The sequence below is a fragment of the Dasypus novemcinctus genome, chromosome 21 (assembly GCF_030445035.2).
Source record: "Dasypus novemcinctus isolate mDasNov1 chromosome 21, mDasNov1.1.hap2, whole genome shotgun sequence".
NCBI classification, from domain to species: domain Eukaryota; kingdom Metazoa; phylum Chordata; class Mammalia; order Cingulata; family Dasypodidae; genus Dasypus; species Dasypus novemcinctus.
In genome coordinates, this window is record NC_080693.1 from 49709745 (window position 1) to 49723568 (window position 13824).

At 45.8% G+C, this 13824-nt stretch overlaps 1 protein-coding gene across 2 annotated transcripts in view; it reads right to left on the reverse strand.

Annotated features, from left to right (window-relative positions):
• Positions 1 to 13824, reverse strand: part of PCTP (phosphatidylcholine transfer protein) — a 47852-nt gene that overhangs the window by 13663 nt on the left and 20365 nt on the right. For both annotated transcript variants that reach the window (XM_004457631.5, XM_004457630.5), the window contains exon 2: positions 2189 to 2306. In XM_004457631.5, coding sequence (XP_004457688.1) covers positions 2189 to 2306 — 118 coding nt within the window. The remainder of the gene's footprint in view (positions 1 to 2188; positions 2307 to 13824) is intronic.

Below are 13824 nucleotides of genomic sequence, written 5' to 3' on the forward strand. Positions count from 1 at the left end.
TTTTCCCATTTTATACCACAAAGAAGATGGCTAGAATGCAATGGAATAAAATCAGGCATCAAAAAATACATTTTCAGAAGTTTTGAAAATCAGAGTTACCACCAGGTGTCACTAGAGTATCAATAGTTTGGCATCTGAGCCCACTCTTTCCCTTTTGGATTTCTTAACACAGCCCAGCTAGCCTACAACTTTGGTGGGACAGGAGGAAGGAGTCGCCCAGTCCAGCACCTTAAAGTGAAAAGGTTTCAGAGAAGGCAACGTCTTCCTTAAACATCTAGAAAGTGGCACACTGTGGCTAAACCCGCTTCCCACTTCTCTCCCATATTTCCTTACACAAACTCATAGCTACAGTGTCCAAATGTTCTTAATACTCCATCATGCTATTGTGGGGAAAAAGCAGCAATCTTTGAGGGGACATAGCAAAGGAATTTAATAAGAGCTAGGCCCTCCAACCCCCAGCTAAGAGTATACTTCCACCTAACCCTTCAGAGATGGAGTGAAGCTGTGGCTGCTGAAGAAACCAAGAGAGCCCCTTAAGGAAATGTTAAGGGTGTGAGGGGAGATAAATTATTTGAGCATTTGAAAGATAATTTATTAGGAGCAGATGTTAGATTACAGGGCTTGTCAGTCCATTGGTGCCACAGAAGGCTGAAGAAAGCCCAGAAAGGAAAGGGAAGGAGAGAGTATCTGTTGCTTTTGCACGTTCAGCACTGATTCTTCCTTCTAATACCAGCACTTCAATTTTCCTTCAGGGGCTCACCCTCCCTCTACTTCTGAACTATATGGTTCAAGCAGAATGACTCTGTCCTAACTTTAGGGCTGGGAAATGAACAAGACATGGCCACAGTGATTAAATAGAAGGATGGTATATACAGTCAGGGTTTTAGTTTGCCACTCTAGCAAGTTTATGCCAAAAAGTAATTTTGTAAAGGCTCTAAGGGAGCTCACAGAGTATCCAGGAGGAGCACAGTGAGGTTTAGAACCTCAGGATTGTTCCAGCCAAGTCAAACTGATGCTGCCAGTAGAACCAGACACTACAGTGTGAGCTGCTGATGCCAGGTACCAAACATTAGATGCTCTGTCACTGTTTCCCCCAAAACCAGATACTTTCACCATGATGATCCCCCCAAAATGGATTTTGCATGCTGCCTGCTTCCTCACATTGATCTTTTCCAAACTGAAGCCACCTGTGTGCCATATGGGCAGTCTATATCATGTGGCTGCACCGTGACTGCCCAGGGGGACTGGGATGGAGAATGGCAGCTTCTCCTTGGAGACGTGAGCCTCCCTACCCGCTAAACAGGAGAGGTATTGGAAAACACTCAATGCCCAAAGACAGAAGTCCACAGGAAATAAGTGATCCGAACTGAGCCAATCCTGAATCTTCGGCATCAACCACAGGGAAAATGGAATTCTTATACCCCTGAGGTTATTTAAATGAAAGCAGCCCGAGTCTTCTGGTGACCATCTTTGCTGTAACATAATGATCTGCTGGAGAATTAACTCAACACAAAGAAAGCAAAGTCAAGAGACAGAGAAAGAAAGAATCCTTTTGACATTATTTAAATTCTGGATACAGTTATCCTGGGAGCCAGAAACCCTTAGACTTTTCAAAGCCATGAATCAATAAACTCCTTTTTCCTTTCTTAAGCTGGTTTTTGTTGCCTTTTTGTTGCTTGCATCCAAGAGTCCTGACTAAAGCAAGGGCCTTTCAGAGTTTGTGTGCCCTTTGCTAGCCTCTTAATTCTATTCCATGATGACTGAGATGACAGAGGGAGCACTCAGCTCTCAGCTGCAGGAGGATTTCCTATTTAATACTTTTTATAACTGCATCCTTATGTGGTAAAATCTAAGACCTGTAGCCTGGTGCCATGCTAGAGCCCCAGAGTCCTGGGTACTCCTACTTTGGCTTTAGCTTTTGCTACCCCAACCAAACCAGCAGCATCAAACAGCTTACAGTTTTAAACGTATCATGTTGTTTCATGCAAATCTCCTCACAGCCAAGGAGAAGTCTGAGGAATAGCAAAGGTGCATTTCAGCCTAGACTTTTGTGCCAAAAATTTAAAATGAAACATGACATAGTAGAAATTAAACCCGCTCCTTTTCAAGGGCTACAATAAATAAGGATGAAGTCTACCTTCTAATTGATTAGGAAAATAAGTTTTAAAAAATGATAGATATCCCTCACCTTTAACATACTCGTCCCACTGTTTTCTGTAGCCTAAGTCCATATAGACATCTGCAAGTAGAGCTGGCATGCAATCTTCCAGGACCCCAAAGACTTTATACTCATAAAGTCCAGTGCGCTGTGAAAACAGAACAGGTAGAATCAGCCTACTGCCTCCCAAGTTGAGAGAAAGCTGGATTCTACAAGCACAAGAAAAACAGCTGAGGCTGGGTTTCAAGCAACCTTGGGTTTCACCAAACCTTTACTGAGCACCTCCTTTGTGGCCCTGGTAACACAGTGCTGAAAAAGCAGACGAGGGCTCTGCTCACCTGACTCTTATAATGCAGTATTGCAGTGGAACTGGGCATGGGGATCATTGTAAGTGCTATCCAGATAATGTTAAGGGAGCTATAAGAAGGGCCATATGATAGAGGATGCTCTGGGTGGGGGTGGGGGTGGGGGTGGGGAATGTGTGCCTACGAATCAGAACCTTGATCCAGACGTCTTGTTCTAAATGTAAGGAGAAAGCCACAGGAAGGCCCTTAAGTAGATGAACGGGCAAGTTCAAAGAAGAGAAAGTCAGGGGTCTGGAGCACTGCGAACGGAGAAAGACTGGTTGGAGATGAGGTCTGAGAGACAGTGGAGGTCAGAGCCCAAAGAACTTTGTAAACTGGGGTGAGGGACAGGTAAAGATTTTATTCAAATTGTTATGGAAAATCAATTGGAGAACTTCAAATGGGAGAATGACTGGATCTGATTAACATTTTAAAAAGATAATTCCTGTTGCTCAGTAGAAAACAGGTCATAAGTGAGCAAAAATAGAAGCAGTGAGATTAGTTAAAAGGCCATTGCAATAGTCCAGATAAGAGATGATGGTGATTTGAACAGGGAGGTGAAAACAGTGATGGAGAAGTCAGTGATTTGGGGATATAGTTTAGAGGTAAAGTCAACAGGAATTGCTGATGGATTGGCCTTGGGAGTAAGGAAAGCAAAGAATCAAGGACAACTCCTAGAACCTTTGCTCAAACAGTTGTGTAGATGTGGGATCCAATTTCTAAGATGCAGAAAACTTGGGGAGGAAGTGATTTGTGGGCTAGGCTAGGAGCTAATCAAGAGTTTTCTTTTGGGCAAGGTGAGTTCCAGACACTTAATAAACATCCAAGCAGGGTGTCATGTCGACGACTGGACCTCGGAGGAGAGGTTATTATAACACTCACGGAGCATCGTGAAGTCCAACACATGATTTTATGAATTCTAAGACAGAGACTTTTTCAACAACCACTTCTTTTTCTATTGTGTATACAGGACTGAAAAGCGGAAGAAACACGTGCTTTAAATCACGGTAGTGGAGGCGGCCTTGGCCCAGTGGTTAGGGCATCCAGCTACCACATGGGAGGTCCACGGTTCAAACCCCGGGCCTCCCTGACCTGTGTGGAGCTGGCCCACATGCAGTGCTGATGCGCACAAGGAGAGCCGTGACACGCAGGGGTGTCCCCCGTGTAAGGGAGCCCCACATGCAAGGAGTGTGCCCCGTAAAGAGAGCCGCCCAGTGTGAAAGAAAGTTCAGCCTGCCCAGGAATGGTGCCGCACACACGGAGAGCTGACACAACAAGATGACGTAACAAAAAGAGACACAGATTCCCGTGCCGCTGACAACAACAGAAGCAGACAAAGAAGAATACGCAGCAAATAGACACAGAGAACAGACAACTGGGGTGGGGGGGGGGGGGTGGAGAAGGGGAGAGAAATAAAATAAATAAATAAATAAATCACGTTAGTCATTTTTGTTCTCGAAAAGGCCATTTATAGAATTTTGAAGTACAACCAGAGAGTTCGCCTTCGTGTTAATAAGCCATTTCCTTTTTTGGGAGGGTTCCGAGCTGGAGTTGGACCTACCCCACATTCTGTATAATGGCAATTAAGGATTCTTGAACCTTGTTTTGCCTAAAGGTGCTATAGCTAAAACAACCTCTCTTAATTTCAATGCAAAAAACAATATCCAAGTTCTTAGAAGGAAACTTGCTCCCCTGTGCTAATGCAATGATATTGGCTAATAATGAACAAATGAACCCAACTTCTTAAGGTAGCCAGGAAGTTCTGTGACATTAAAATGGGAGAAACCTGGTGCATCTCCTGTGCTTTAAGTACCCCCTTGCTCCGGTGGCATAACGCAGGGATTAGCATGCCCCATTTAAGAATCTCAGATGTATGTGAAAGTACCTGGCAAGAAATGGAAGGTCAAACTCTACTGGAATCCATAAGGGTCCCCTCACTCTAAAGGTATAGCTTATTCCAAGGGTTTACAACCAATATATATAGGTGACAACTACTGGCAACCCTGCCACCTGCCATGGCCACGGAAGCCCCAGCGGGAAGCACCACCTGGCATCTGGTGAGAGACTTGGGAGCAGCATCTCCTCCCTCTGGCCGCTGCCAGGGTTTCCACGGCCTTCACACACAAGCCCAGCGGTGGTGACAGACGCCCACACACAAGGCCCAAGGATTAACTAACAGGCTTCGGAAAGAGAAAAGTTGTTCCTTATTCAGGGATATCGGGTGTCATTTTCTACACACCCAGAGCAAAAGAGATATGTTAATACATAATTATCTCCCCCAACCTTACAGGGTTTAGCTTTCATTATCTGGATAAAGGAAGACAAACTTTCCCTCTACTGGTTCTCTTCCCCCCTGAAAGTAGATTCAGCCCCTAGTGACCTCGGTCATGCACGTATGACAGAAAAGAAAAACAAAAAGTCCTCAAGGAAGAGAAAAAACGGACGATCATGGATCATGATTTGCGTGACTACAGAAGAATGAACTATTGTGACAACTTCCTTTAAACACTCCCTTCGTGGCAGAACTGAGAAACGCCAGAACTCCAGAGGAACAAAATGCTCAGCAACACCTTTCCTGGTCTATTAAGAAAACGTCCTTTTGATGTGCTGAATAGTCAGAGCCCAAATTTCTGGATCGAAACACTTTCTCACCCATTATTTCTTTTAAAAAAATTCTCAGCAAGCAGATTTGTTTTGATGTCATCTTTAAAAAAAAAAAAATGAATGTTTACTAATTTAAAAATTAATCCAAATTCATTATAGGAAAATTGGAAAATGCCAAAAAAAGTGAAGAAAATAAAAATGGCACATGACCACACAATCCACAAAAAAACCACTGATAATATTTGACCTATTTCCTTTAAATAAACACCTCAATGTTATAAAATGGGAATAATATGGTATAAGCAGCTTTATATTCTTATCTTTTATTTAATATTGTATTGAGGCTATGAAGAGATCACACCTAATTTAATCATTCTCCAAGATATTTCCTTTTCCAAATAATCACAATAACAGGTATTCTGTATTTGAAGGAGGCTTCTAATCACTTTGTTCTGTTAAAAATTCTTTAAAAAAAAAATACTAGTAATTTCTCTCTATGCACATTCCAGTTTCCAAACATTTTTATATTCATATCTCATGCACTCCTTAACACAGTCCTGCTGTCTTACATGAGGAGACTGAAGCTCAGAGAGATTGACTTATTACTTGCCCAACTCCTATAGCAAGTGCATGGGTCAGCCAGAAAGAGAAGTTGAATCTTCTGACCTTCTTTTCTACTCCTACTCTTACAGGATTTTACTTAGGTTCTTGGCTATCCTGCAGAAATGAATTTCAAGAGCACACTGGGTGAGTTAGGCCAGTAATTTATTCAGGTAGGGAGGGATGAGAAATGGGAGAAAATAACAGATCAGGGGTCCCAGGTAGAGGGGAAGGGGGTAAAAAGGGATAAGGTGGGCTGATTTACAAACTAAAATTCCCCATTATAGGTTATAAATCCCCAGGTTTACTTGCATGGCCACATGGCAGAGGGAAAATGGTGAGCGCAGCACGCAGAGGGCAGGAACATGCCCAGAGGCAAAAGAACAGAAAGCAAGAGCGAGCACATGCTTAGGCTCTGTGCCTGACTTCTTACACTGTTAATTATTCCACCCCTTTGCTAATGGCAACAGAGGGTTCTAGCTGTTTGCTGTTTTGATTGCTTACCCCACCTATCAATCCCCCAGTGAGGACTCAGTGATAAAGTCCTTGGGGAATATCTGGGGGTTTTCCCAGCTTCCAGAAGAAGTCTTCGTTCTTAATAGCAGAATCGAGGGTGGGGGTCTTCCAGCAGCCATCTTGGGGATTACTGATGTCCATGTGTACTTCTTGCCAGGTTCCAGATCCATCTATTGATTTCCTATCTTACTAGCTTGCTTCACTACTTCCCACAATGTCTCCTTATTTAGCTCTACTCTCTGCACTTTTTCTCCATTGGTACAAAATTCAAGCTAATGATTAAGTTAAAGAGGATCTATCACTTCGGATCTTAGAGTTGGATATGGCCTTAGAACCCCTGTCTAAATTAATATGGCCTGTGCATGAATTCAAACCTATTCTATATCCAAGTATGCCTAGTTTCCAGAAAGCCAATTAAGTGGTATAGGCTCTATAGGCTTTGGATATTCAGGGAGGGTGCAAACTAAATGTGTTAATTCAAGCTTACCTGGAATATGGGGGATATGTGTTAATTCAAGCTTACCTGGAATGTGGGGGATATGTGTTAATTCAAGACCTATCTGCTACTCAGACAAAGAAAGTCCTTTTGCCTAAAAGCACTGTTTGACTCCCCATTCCTACATCCTCTGTATAAAAGGGACCCAAAAATCCTATTCGGGGCTCAGTTTTTATTAGGATAGAAGTCTGCCGAGTCCGTCCAGCTGTTAATGAATCTTCATTCTCAGATTCTTTTGTCCTGGCTTTCAATACCACGATCACCCTACTTCTCTCTGCCACATCTCTGGAGGCTCGTCCAGGATTCTCTGAGAAGGCCAGAGGAAGCAACAGTTGATTGACCCTCTCAGATGCCTCCAAGAAGTTTGGGAGGGCCCAGGTGAACCCTAGCACTGGGCACCCCTGGACTCCCTTTAGTCCAGAAAGAGGTTGTGGACTCCGCTGGAGCCCTCCTGTAGAATCTGGAGGCACCAGAGGGCTCAAAAGAGAACCTGAGAGTGAATCAAGAAGCTCCACATGCCAGATGGGTAAGGCCCCCCCCCCGGGGGCATAACACAGGAAAAGCCTAATTCTATAAAACAAGGAGGGGAGCCTGATCAGCTCTCAAAGAAGACCCCAGTACTCCTGAGGAGAAGGGAGGGAACCATCTTCTTTAGGTCTGAGAAAGGAAAGGAAGGAGGGTGGTTGTGTGCGTGTGATTGTGGAGACTGAGTGAGACACAGAGACAAACTTCTGCATGGTGAGTGCGGAGCTCCAAACCATGGTTCCGTGGCAACCTCATCTGGTCAAGGGCAGTCTGGAGGGCCTCCCTGCAAAGGGACCCTCTTCCGAGTCGGGGACTTATACCGACCCACTAAGGCTAAGAGGTGCTGTAAACTCCCGCAAGGGATACAGCCAGAAATGGACGAAGTAAAAGGCTGAGTGAGTGTTGTGCAGCATTGACACAGGGTGAAAACATGGGAAACACACAAAGTAGGACCCCATTAGGTTGTATCCATGAAGATATACATGGCATAAAATTCCAGCCAGGAAAGCCTAGGATGCTTTATGAATTACAGTGGCTGACTTTCAGTGTGGGCTGGCCCCAGGAAGGTACCTTTGACCCCTGGATTACTGGTAAAGTCCATGACCTAGTAACTGGAAAACCAGGGCACCCTGATGGGTTCCCCTACATCAATGCCTGGCAGGACACTGTCAGTCAAAGTCCGCCCTGGTTAAGGAAATGTACAACTAAAGAAGCCAGGATTTACCTGATACAAAAGCCTAGAGGTGCTGTCCCAGGAACTAGGCCAAACAAGTGCCGAGCAAAGGGTCCAGTGGAAGTGAGCCCAAATCTAGTGCCGACCCACCCATTCTAGAAGGTCCAGATGAAAATGACCTCCCACCACCTTAAGCGATTGCTCCTATCATGCCAGTGCTGAGGAGTGGGGATCAGCCAATTTTCCTGAGCAGCGCACCCCACAGCTGTCTCCACCACCATCCTCCCTGAGCAGTGCGTCCTCGCCGCCCCACAGCTGTCTCTGCTGCCAGCCTCCCAGAGCAGTGCTCCCCTACAGCTGTCTAAGAGCACTTTCCCACAGCCATCTCCACTGCCATCCTTCCAGAGCAGCGCTCCCCCGCAACTGCTACCTCCACCAATCTTGGCCCCTGGCAGCATAGTGCTGACCATCAGTCAGGAAGGAGTCCCTGAAAGACAGCCACTCAGACCACGGGGAGTACAGGGGACAGGTGGAGCAGGGAAAAGGGCTGCCCTACAGCTACCTCTCCGTGAAGCCCGAATTCCAATTTATTATGATGCAGATGGCCAGATTCAAGGAGGAAACTGAACATTTGTATACCAACCCTTCACTGCCACCAACCTCTTTAATTGGAAAAGTCACAGCCCACCATATTCAGAGAAGCCTCAGGCCATGACAGACCTTTTCCAGTCTATCATACAGACCCATGAACCCACCTGGGCTGACTGTAAACAACTCATGACCTTACTCAACTTCTAGGAGAGGATGTGAGTCACACAAGGGGCTCTAACCTGGCTCAAAAAGCACCCACCTGAGGGAACCCTGGATAGTGACCAATATGCCAAAACACAATTCCCAGATGAGGACCCCCAATGGATCCCAATGACACGACTAGGATAACTGACTAGAAACTTTCCATAGGGCCTTAGTTGAAGGGTTCAGAGCTGGGAGCTGAAAAGCAGTAAACACGGCAAAGACCACCCAAGTCCTACAGATTCTCAATGAAAGTCCAGCTCAGTTCTATAAGGGACTGTGCGAGGCGTTTCATGTATACCGGCCCTTTAACCCAGATGCTCCCGAAAGCCAAACAAAGGTCAATGCAGCATTCATTGCCCAGTCACAGGCTGACACCCGAAGAAAGCTACAAAAGTTAGATGGGTTCGCTGGAATGAGTATTTCCCAGCTCATGGAAGTAGCCACCAAGGTTTACATCAACCACAATATAGAAAACAGGAGAGAAGACAACCAGAAAATGAAAAAGAAAGTGGACCTTCTCGCAGCAGCAATAGTCGAAAGAAGCAATCCTGTGTCAAGGAAAGTAAACTGGGAAGCCCTTGCCCCATGGAGGGGATGGGGGCCCACCCCCATCCCCACCCCTAGGGCGAAATCAGTGTGCATACTGCAAGGAAGAGGGGCACTGGAAACAGGAGTGCCCCAACAGGTCACTCGACCCCATCACCCCCAAGAAAGTGGCCAAAGCATTAGCCAGGAGAGCAAGCAAAGCGTTGCAAACTAAACCCGGGTTCACAAAAATTCAGAAGGAAAATCTGCAAATCAGCTCATTGGACTTGCAGGAATAGAGGGCTCTGATGGAGATTATTAGGACAGACCATGCTCCTATTCACACAGCTCCGCGGAGCCTATGGTCAGAGTCCAAACTGGGGGCTGCACCATACATATGATGGTCGACACTGGGGCTCAACACTCTGTAATGACCAGGTCAGTCAGGCCATTATCAAAAAGACAAGCCACTATCATAGGGGCAACTGGTAGAAGCACCCAGCGGCCCTTCCTCCAAGCCAGGACCTGTAACATTGTGGGTAAACAGTCACTCTAGAGTTCCTTTATCTCCCAGAATGCCCAGTCCCTCTCCTGGGTTGGGACCTGCCATCTAAACTACAGGCTTAAATTACTTTTGATGCCATGGGGAAATTCACATTAACACTGGGACCACCAAACCCTCCAAATATAGCGCTAACACTCCCTCTGCAGGAGGAATGGAGACTGTTCTGCCTCAGCGAAGTTGGCCAATCTACGGCCACACAGCTCCCCTTCAAAGATGTACCCAAAGTATGGGCAGAGGGCAAACCAATGGGGATGGCACATGACAGTCCTTCAATTATTGTTGAAATAAAGCCCACAACCAGCCCAGTGAGCATAAAACAATATCCAGTTCCATGTGAAGCACAAGAAAAAGTCCAGTTACATATTCAGAGATTGCTGAATGAAGGCATACTAAAGCCATGCCAGTTTCCATGGAAGGCCCCACTCTTCCCAGTTAAAAAGGCTGATGGGGATTACTGCCTGGTCCAGGACTTGCAAGCAGTCAGTTCAGCAGTAGTGACCCTACACTCAGTGGTCCCCAACCCTTATACTCTCCTCAGCTGGATACCTTCATTGACAGTCTACTTTTCATGCTTGGATCTTAAAGACAACTTCCTCTGCATCGGAAGTGCACCCCGAAGTCAAGTGATTTTCACCTTTACATGGGACAATCCGAGCTCAGGTGAAAAGCAACAGGTCACCTGGACACAGCTCCTTCAGGGATTCAGAAATGCACCCACTATTTTTGGACAAGCCCTGGCCAGTGATCTCAAATCCTTTAAACCAGAAAACCATAATTGTTTTCTCCTCCAATATGTAGATGACCTCATCCTCAGAAGTCCCACCTACCAAGACTGTGCTAGCGGAACCCATGCCCTCTTAAAACATCTGCAACAAAAGGGTTATCGGGGGTCCAAAAGGAAAGCTCAGATCTGCCTACCTCAGGTCAAATATCTAAGTTATAAAATAGCACAGTGGCTCTGTGAATTAGGGCCTCAAAGAAAAGAAGCAATCTGTAGCTTCCCTGAACCCAGCACTCATTGAAAGTTGTGAGAATTCCTCTGAGTGGCTGGATTCTGCCACATTTGGATCCCCAATTTTGGGGTCCTCACATGCCCTTTATATGAAGCCGCAAAGGGGGGAGATCATGATCCCCTGTTCTGGGAAAGCCCACAAAGAACGCTTTCACCACTCTCAAGCAAGCTCTGATGGAAGCACCAAGCCTCAGGTTTCCAGATCTCAGTAAACCGTTCTACCTATACGTCCATAATCACCAAGGCATTGCAGTAGGAGTACTCACTCAGTACCTGGGTTCCTGGCAAAGACCTGTAGCCTATCTATCCAAACAACTGGACACTGTAGCCCAGGGATGGCCCTCATGCCTGCAAGCTATAGCAGTTACAGCAATGCTAATACTAGAAGCCATAAAATTAACTCTTGGGCAGCCTATAATTGTTCAGGTTCCACATGCAGTAATCACAATCTTAGAAGACAAAGGAACATACTGGCCTACTAACAGCTACCTGGTTAAATATCAAACCCTATTAGTGAAAATCCATCTGTCTGCCTGGAACTCATTAAAAACCCTGAATCCTGCTACCTTGCTACCCACAGAGTTGGGGGTTCCAACCCATAACTGCCTGGAAACATTGCAAGAAGTGTGTTCTAGTCAGCTGGACCACTAAGACCAGCTACTACCAAATCCCAACATGGAGTTCTTCACGGATGGGAGTAGCTTTGTTCAGGGCAGTGACTGGCAAGCAGGATATGCTGTAGTACCCTCTGAAACCACAGTAGAGGCCCAGCGCCTCCCAGATAACACAGTATCACAAAAAGCCAAACTCATTGCCCCCACCGGAGTCCTACAACTTGTGGCCGGGGCCAAGGTTAACATCTACACAGACTCCAAATATGCCTTCCTTACCCTGCATGTGCATGGAGCCTCATACAAACAAAAAGAACTCATTAACTCAGGAGGAAAGAACATTAAATATGGCACAAAGATTCTGGAACTATTAGAAGCAGTTTGGGAGCTCATCAAAGTGGCCGTGATGCACTGTAAGGGACACCAGACAAGCCACAGCCCCGTCGTTCAAGGAAGTCGGAGGGCAGACACTGAAGCAAAAAGAGCGGCATGGGAAGGATCCCTATCTGAGGACCTGGCCACTGCCCTCATTCCTCAACCTCTTAATTATCAGAAACTCCAGTATATGCTGCCTGCTCTTGTCCTACAGCCTCTAAATCACTGGGAACCGCAATATACTCAAGCCGAGAGAGAGTGGATACTCTCTTAGAGCACGACACAAGGAGCAAACGAGTGGTGGACATTGCCGGATCACAGAATAGTCATGCCTCAAATATTAGCTGTAACCATAGTTCAAGACTACCATGAAAACACACACTTGGGAAAAACCCATCTTAAAGAAGTGTTTGAAAGATTCTTCTACATCCCAAGTCTAGCCGCTATCACTCATACCATATGCCAGCAATGTGTGACATGAGCAAAGAATAACCCTCACCAGGGACCCATGGCAGCCCCAGAAGTTCAAAGAATTGGCAATATGCCTCTTGAAGATCTAGTAGTTGAATTCACTGAAATGCCATGATCCAGAAACTACAAATACCTCCTACTCCTCGTTTGGACCATTTCTGGTTGGGTGGAAGCCTTTCCCACTTGGACCAAAAAGGCTGAAGAAGTGGCCAAAGTTCTTCTCTGGGAAGTCATTCCTCACTATGGGCTACCCCTCTCAATTGGCTCCGACATGGACCCACCTTCATCTCCGAAATCACTCAAAAGATTGCCAAAACACTGCACATCCAATGGAAACTGCACATCACTTTCCATCCTCAAAGCTCAGGAAAAATAGAATGAATGAACCATACAATAAAAATGTATATTGCTAAGATTTGCCAAGAAACTGGGCTAACATGGGTGCAACACTCCTGAATGCCCTCCTCCAAATTCCAGCCAGCCCAAGCCAAAAGCTAAGCCTAACCCCTTATGAAATCCTCTTTGGGAGTCTCCTCCCCCTTAATCTGAAATATAGAAGGGGATCGCAGAGAAAGAGGAAAGTTATTAATAGTTCATTCAGCAAATGATCAGTTTAGGAAAAACCCTATAAAACCTGCATCACTGGGTCCAAGAAAGGGCCCCCATAAGCCTAAGCAGCTCCATATACCCGTACAAGCCGGGAGATAAAATCTGGGTCAAAGACTGGAAATCAGCTCCACTCACCCCTTGATGGTGAGGACCCTATCTTGTCATTTTATCCACCCCCAGTGCAGTTAAAGTAGCTGAAATCACCCCGTGGATACACCATAACTGGGTCAAGTGAGCTGCCCAGAGTCCTGGGCCTGTATTCCAAATACCCACAACTCAACCAAACTCATCTTGCGAAAGAACCAACTGTGGAGGGCTCAATTGGGAGCAGGAATATATTCATAACAGTAAGTATTTATGTGCTCCAGAAATGAAAAGTACATCCCAAGGAGGGGGCTTCTGGTGCAAATACATAGGTGCACACTACTGCCCCTACTAGTCCTGTGTCCCTAGGCCACCCAGAACACAGACACAACTGAATAAACAGCCATCCTCACCAAAGGAATGGCCCTGAATAATGGTCCACACAGTCAATGTAACCCCTTAAACTTCACCATCCTTAACCCTGAATCCTGGCAGACTCAGGGAGTCCAAATGGGCCTCCGCATTGACGGTAAAGGAGTAGATCCAGGAGCCTACATCTGGGTTAGGTATCAGAACACCCACTCACAAGTAAAGCCCACTGTGTTCTACTCCTTCTATGAAGAAATGGAAAAGCCCTTTTCCACAAGTAGCAAAAAACCTCTTTATAAAACTAGCTGAAGTAGTAGGGGCAGCCTTAAATGTCTCCCTGTGCTATCGATGTGGAAGTACTAGTATGGGAGACCAACAGCCCTGGGAAATTAGAGAATACAATTACAGCCAACCATATAACAAAACTGGCCTCCCGGCCATTCCCTGAGATAGTATGTGGCCCTTGCAAACTTTTGTCATAGGAAAATATTG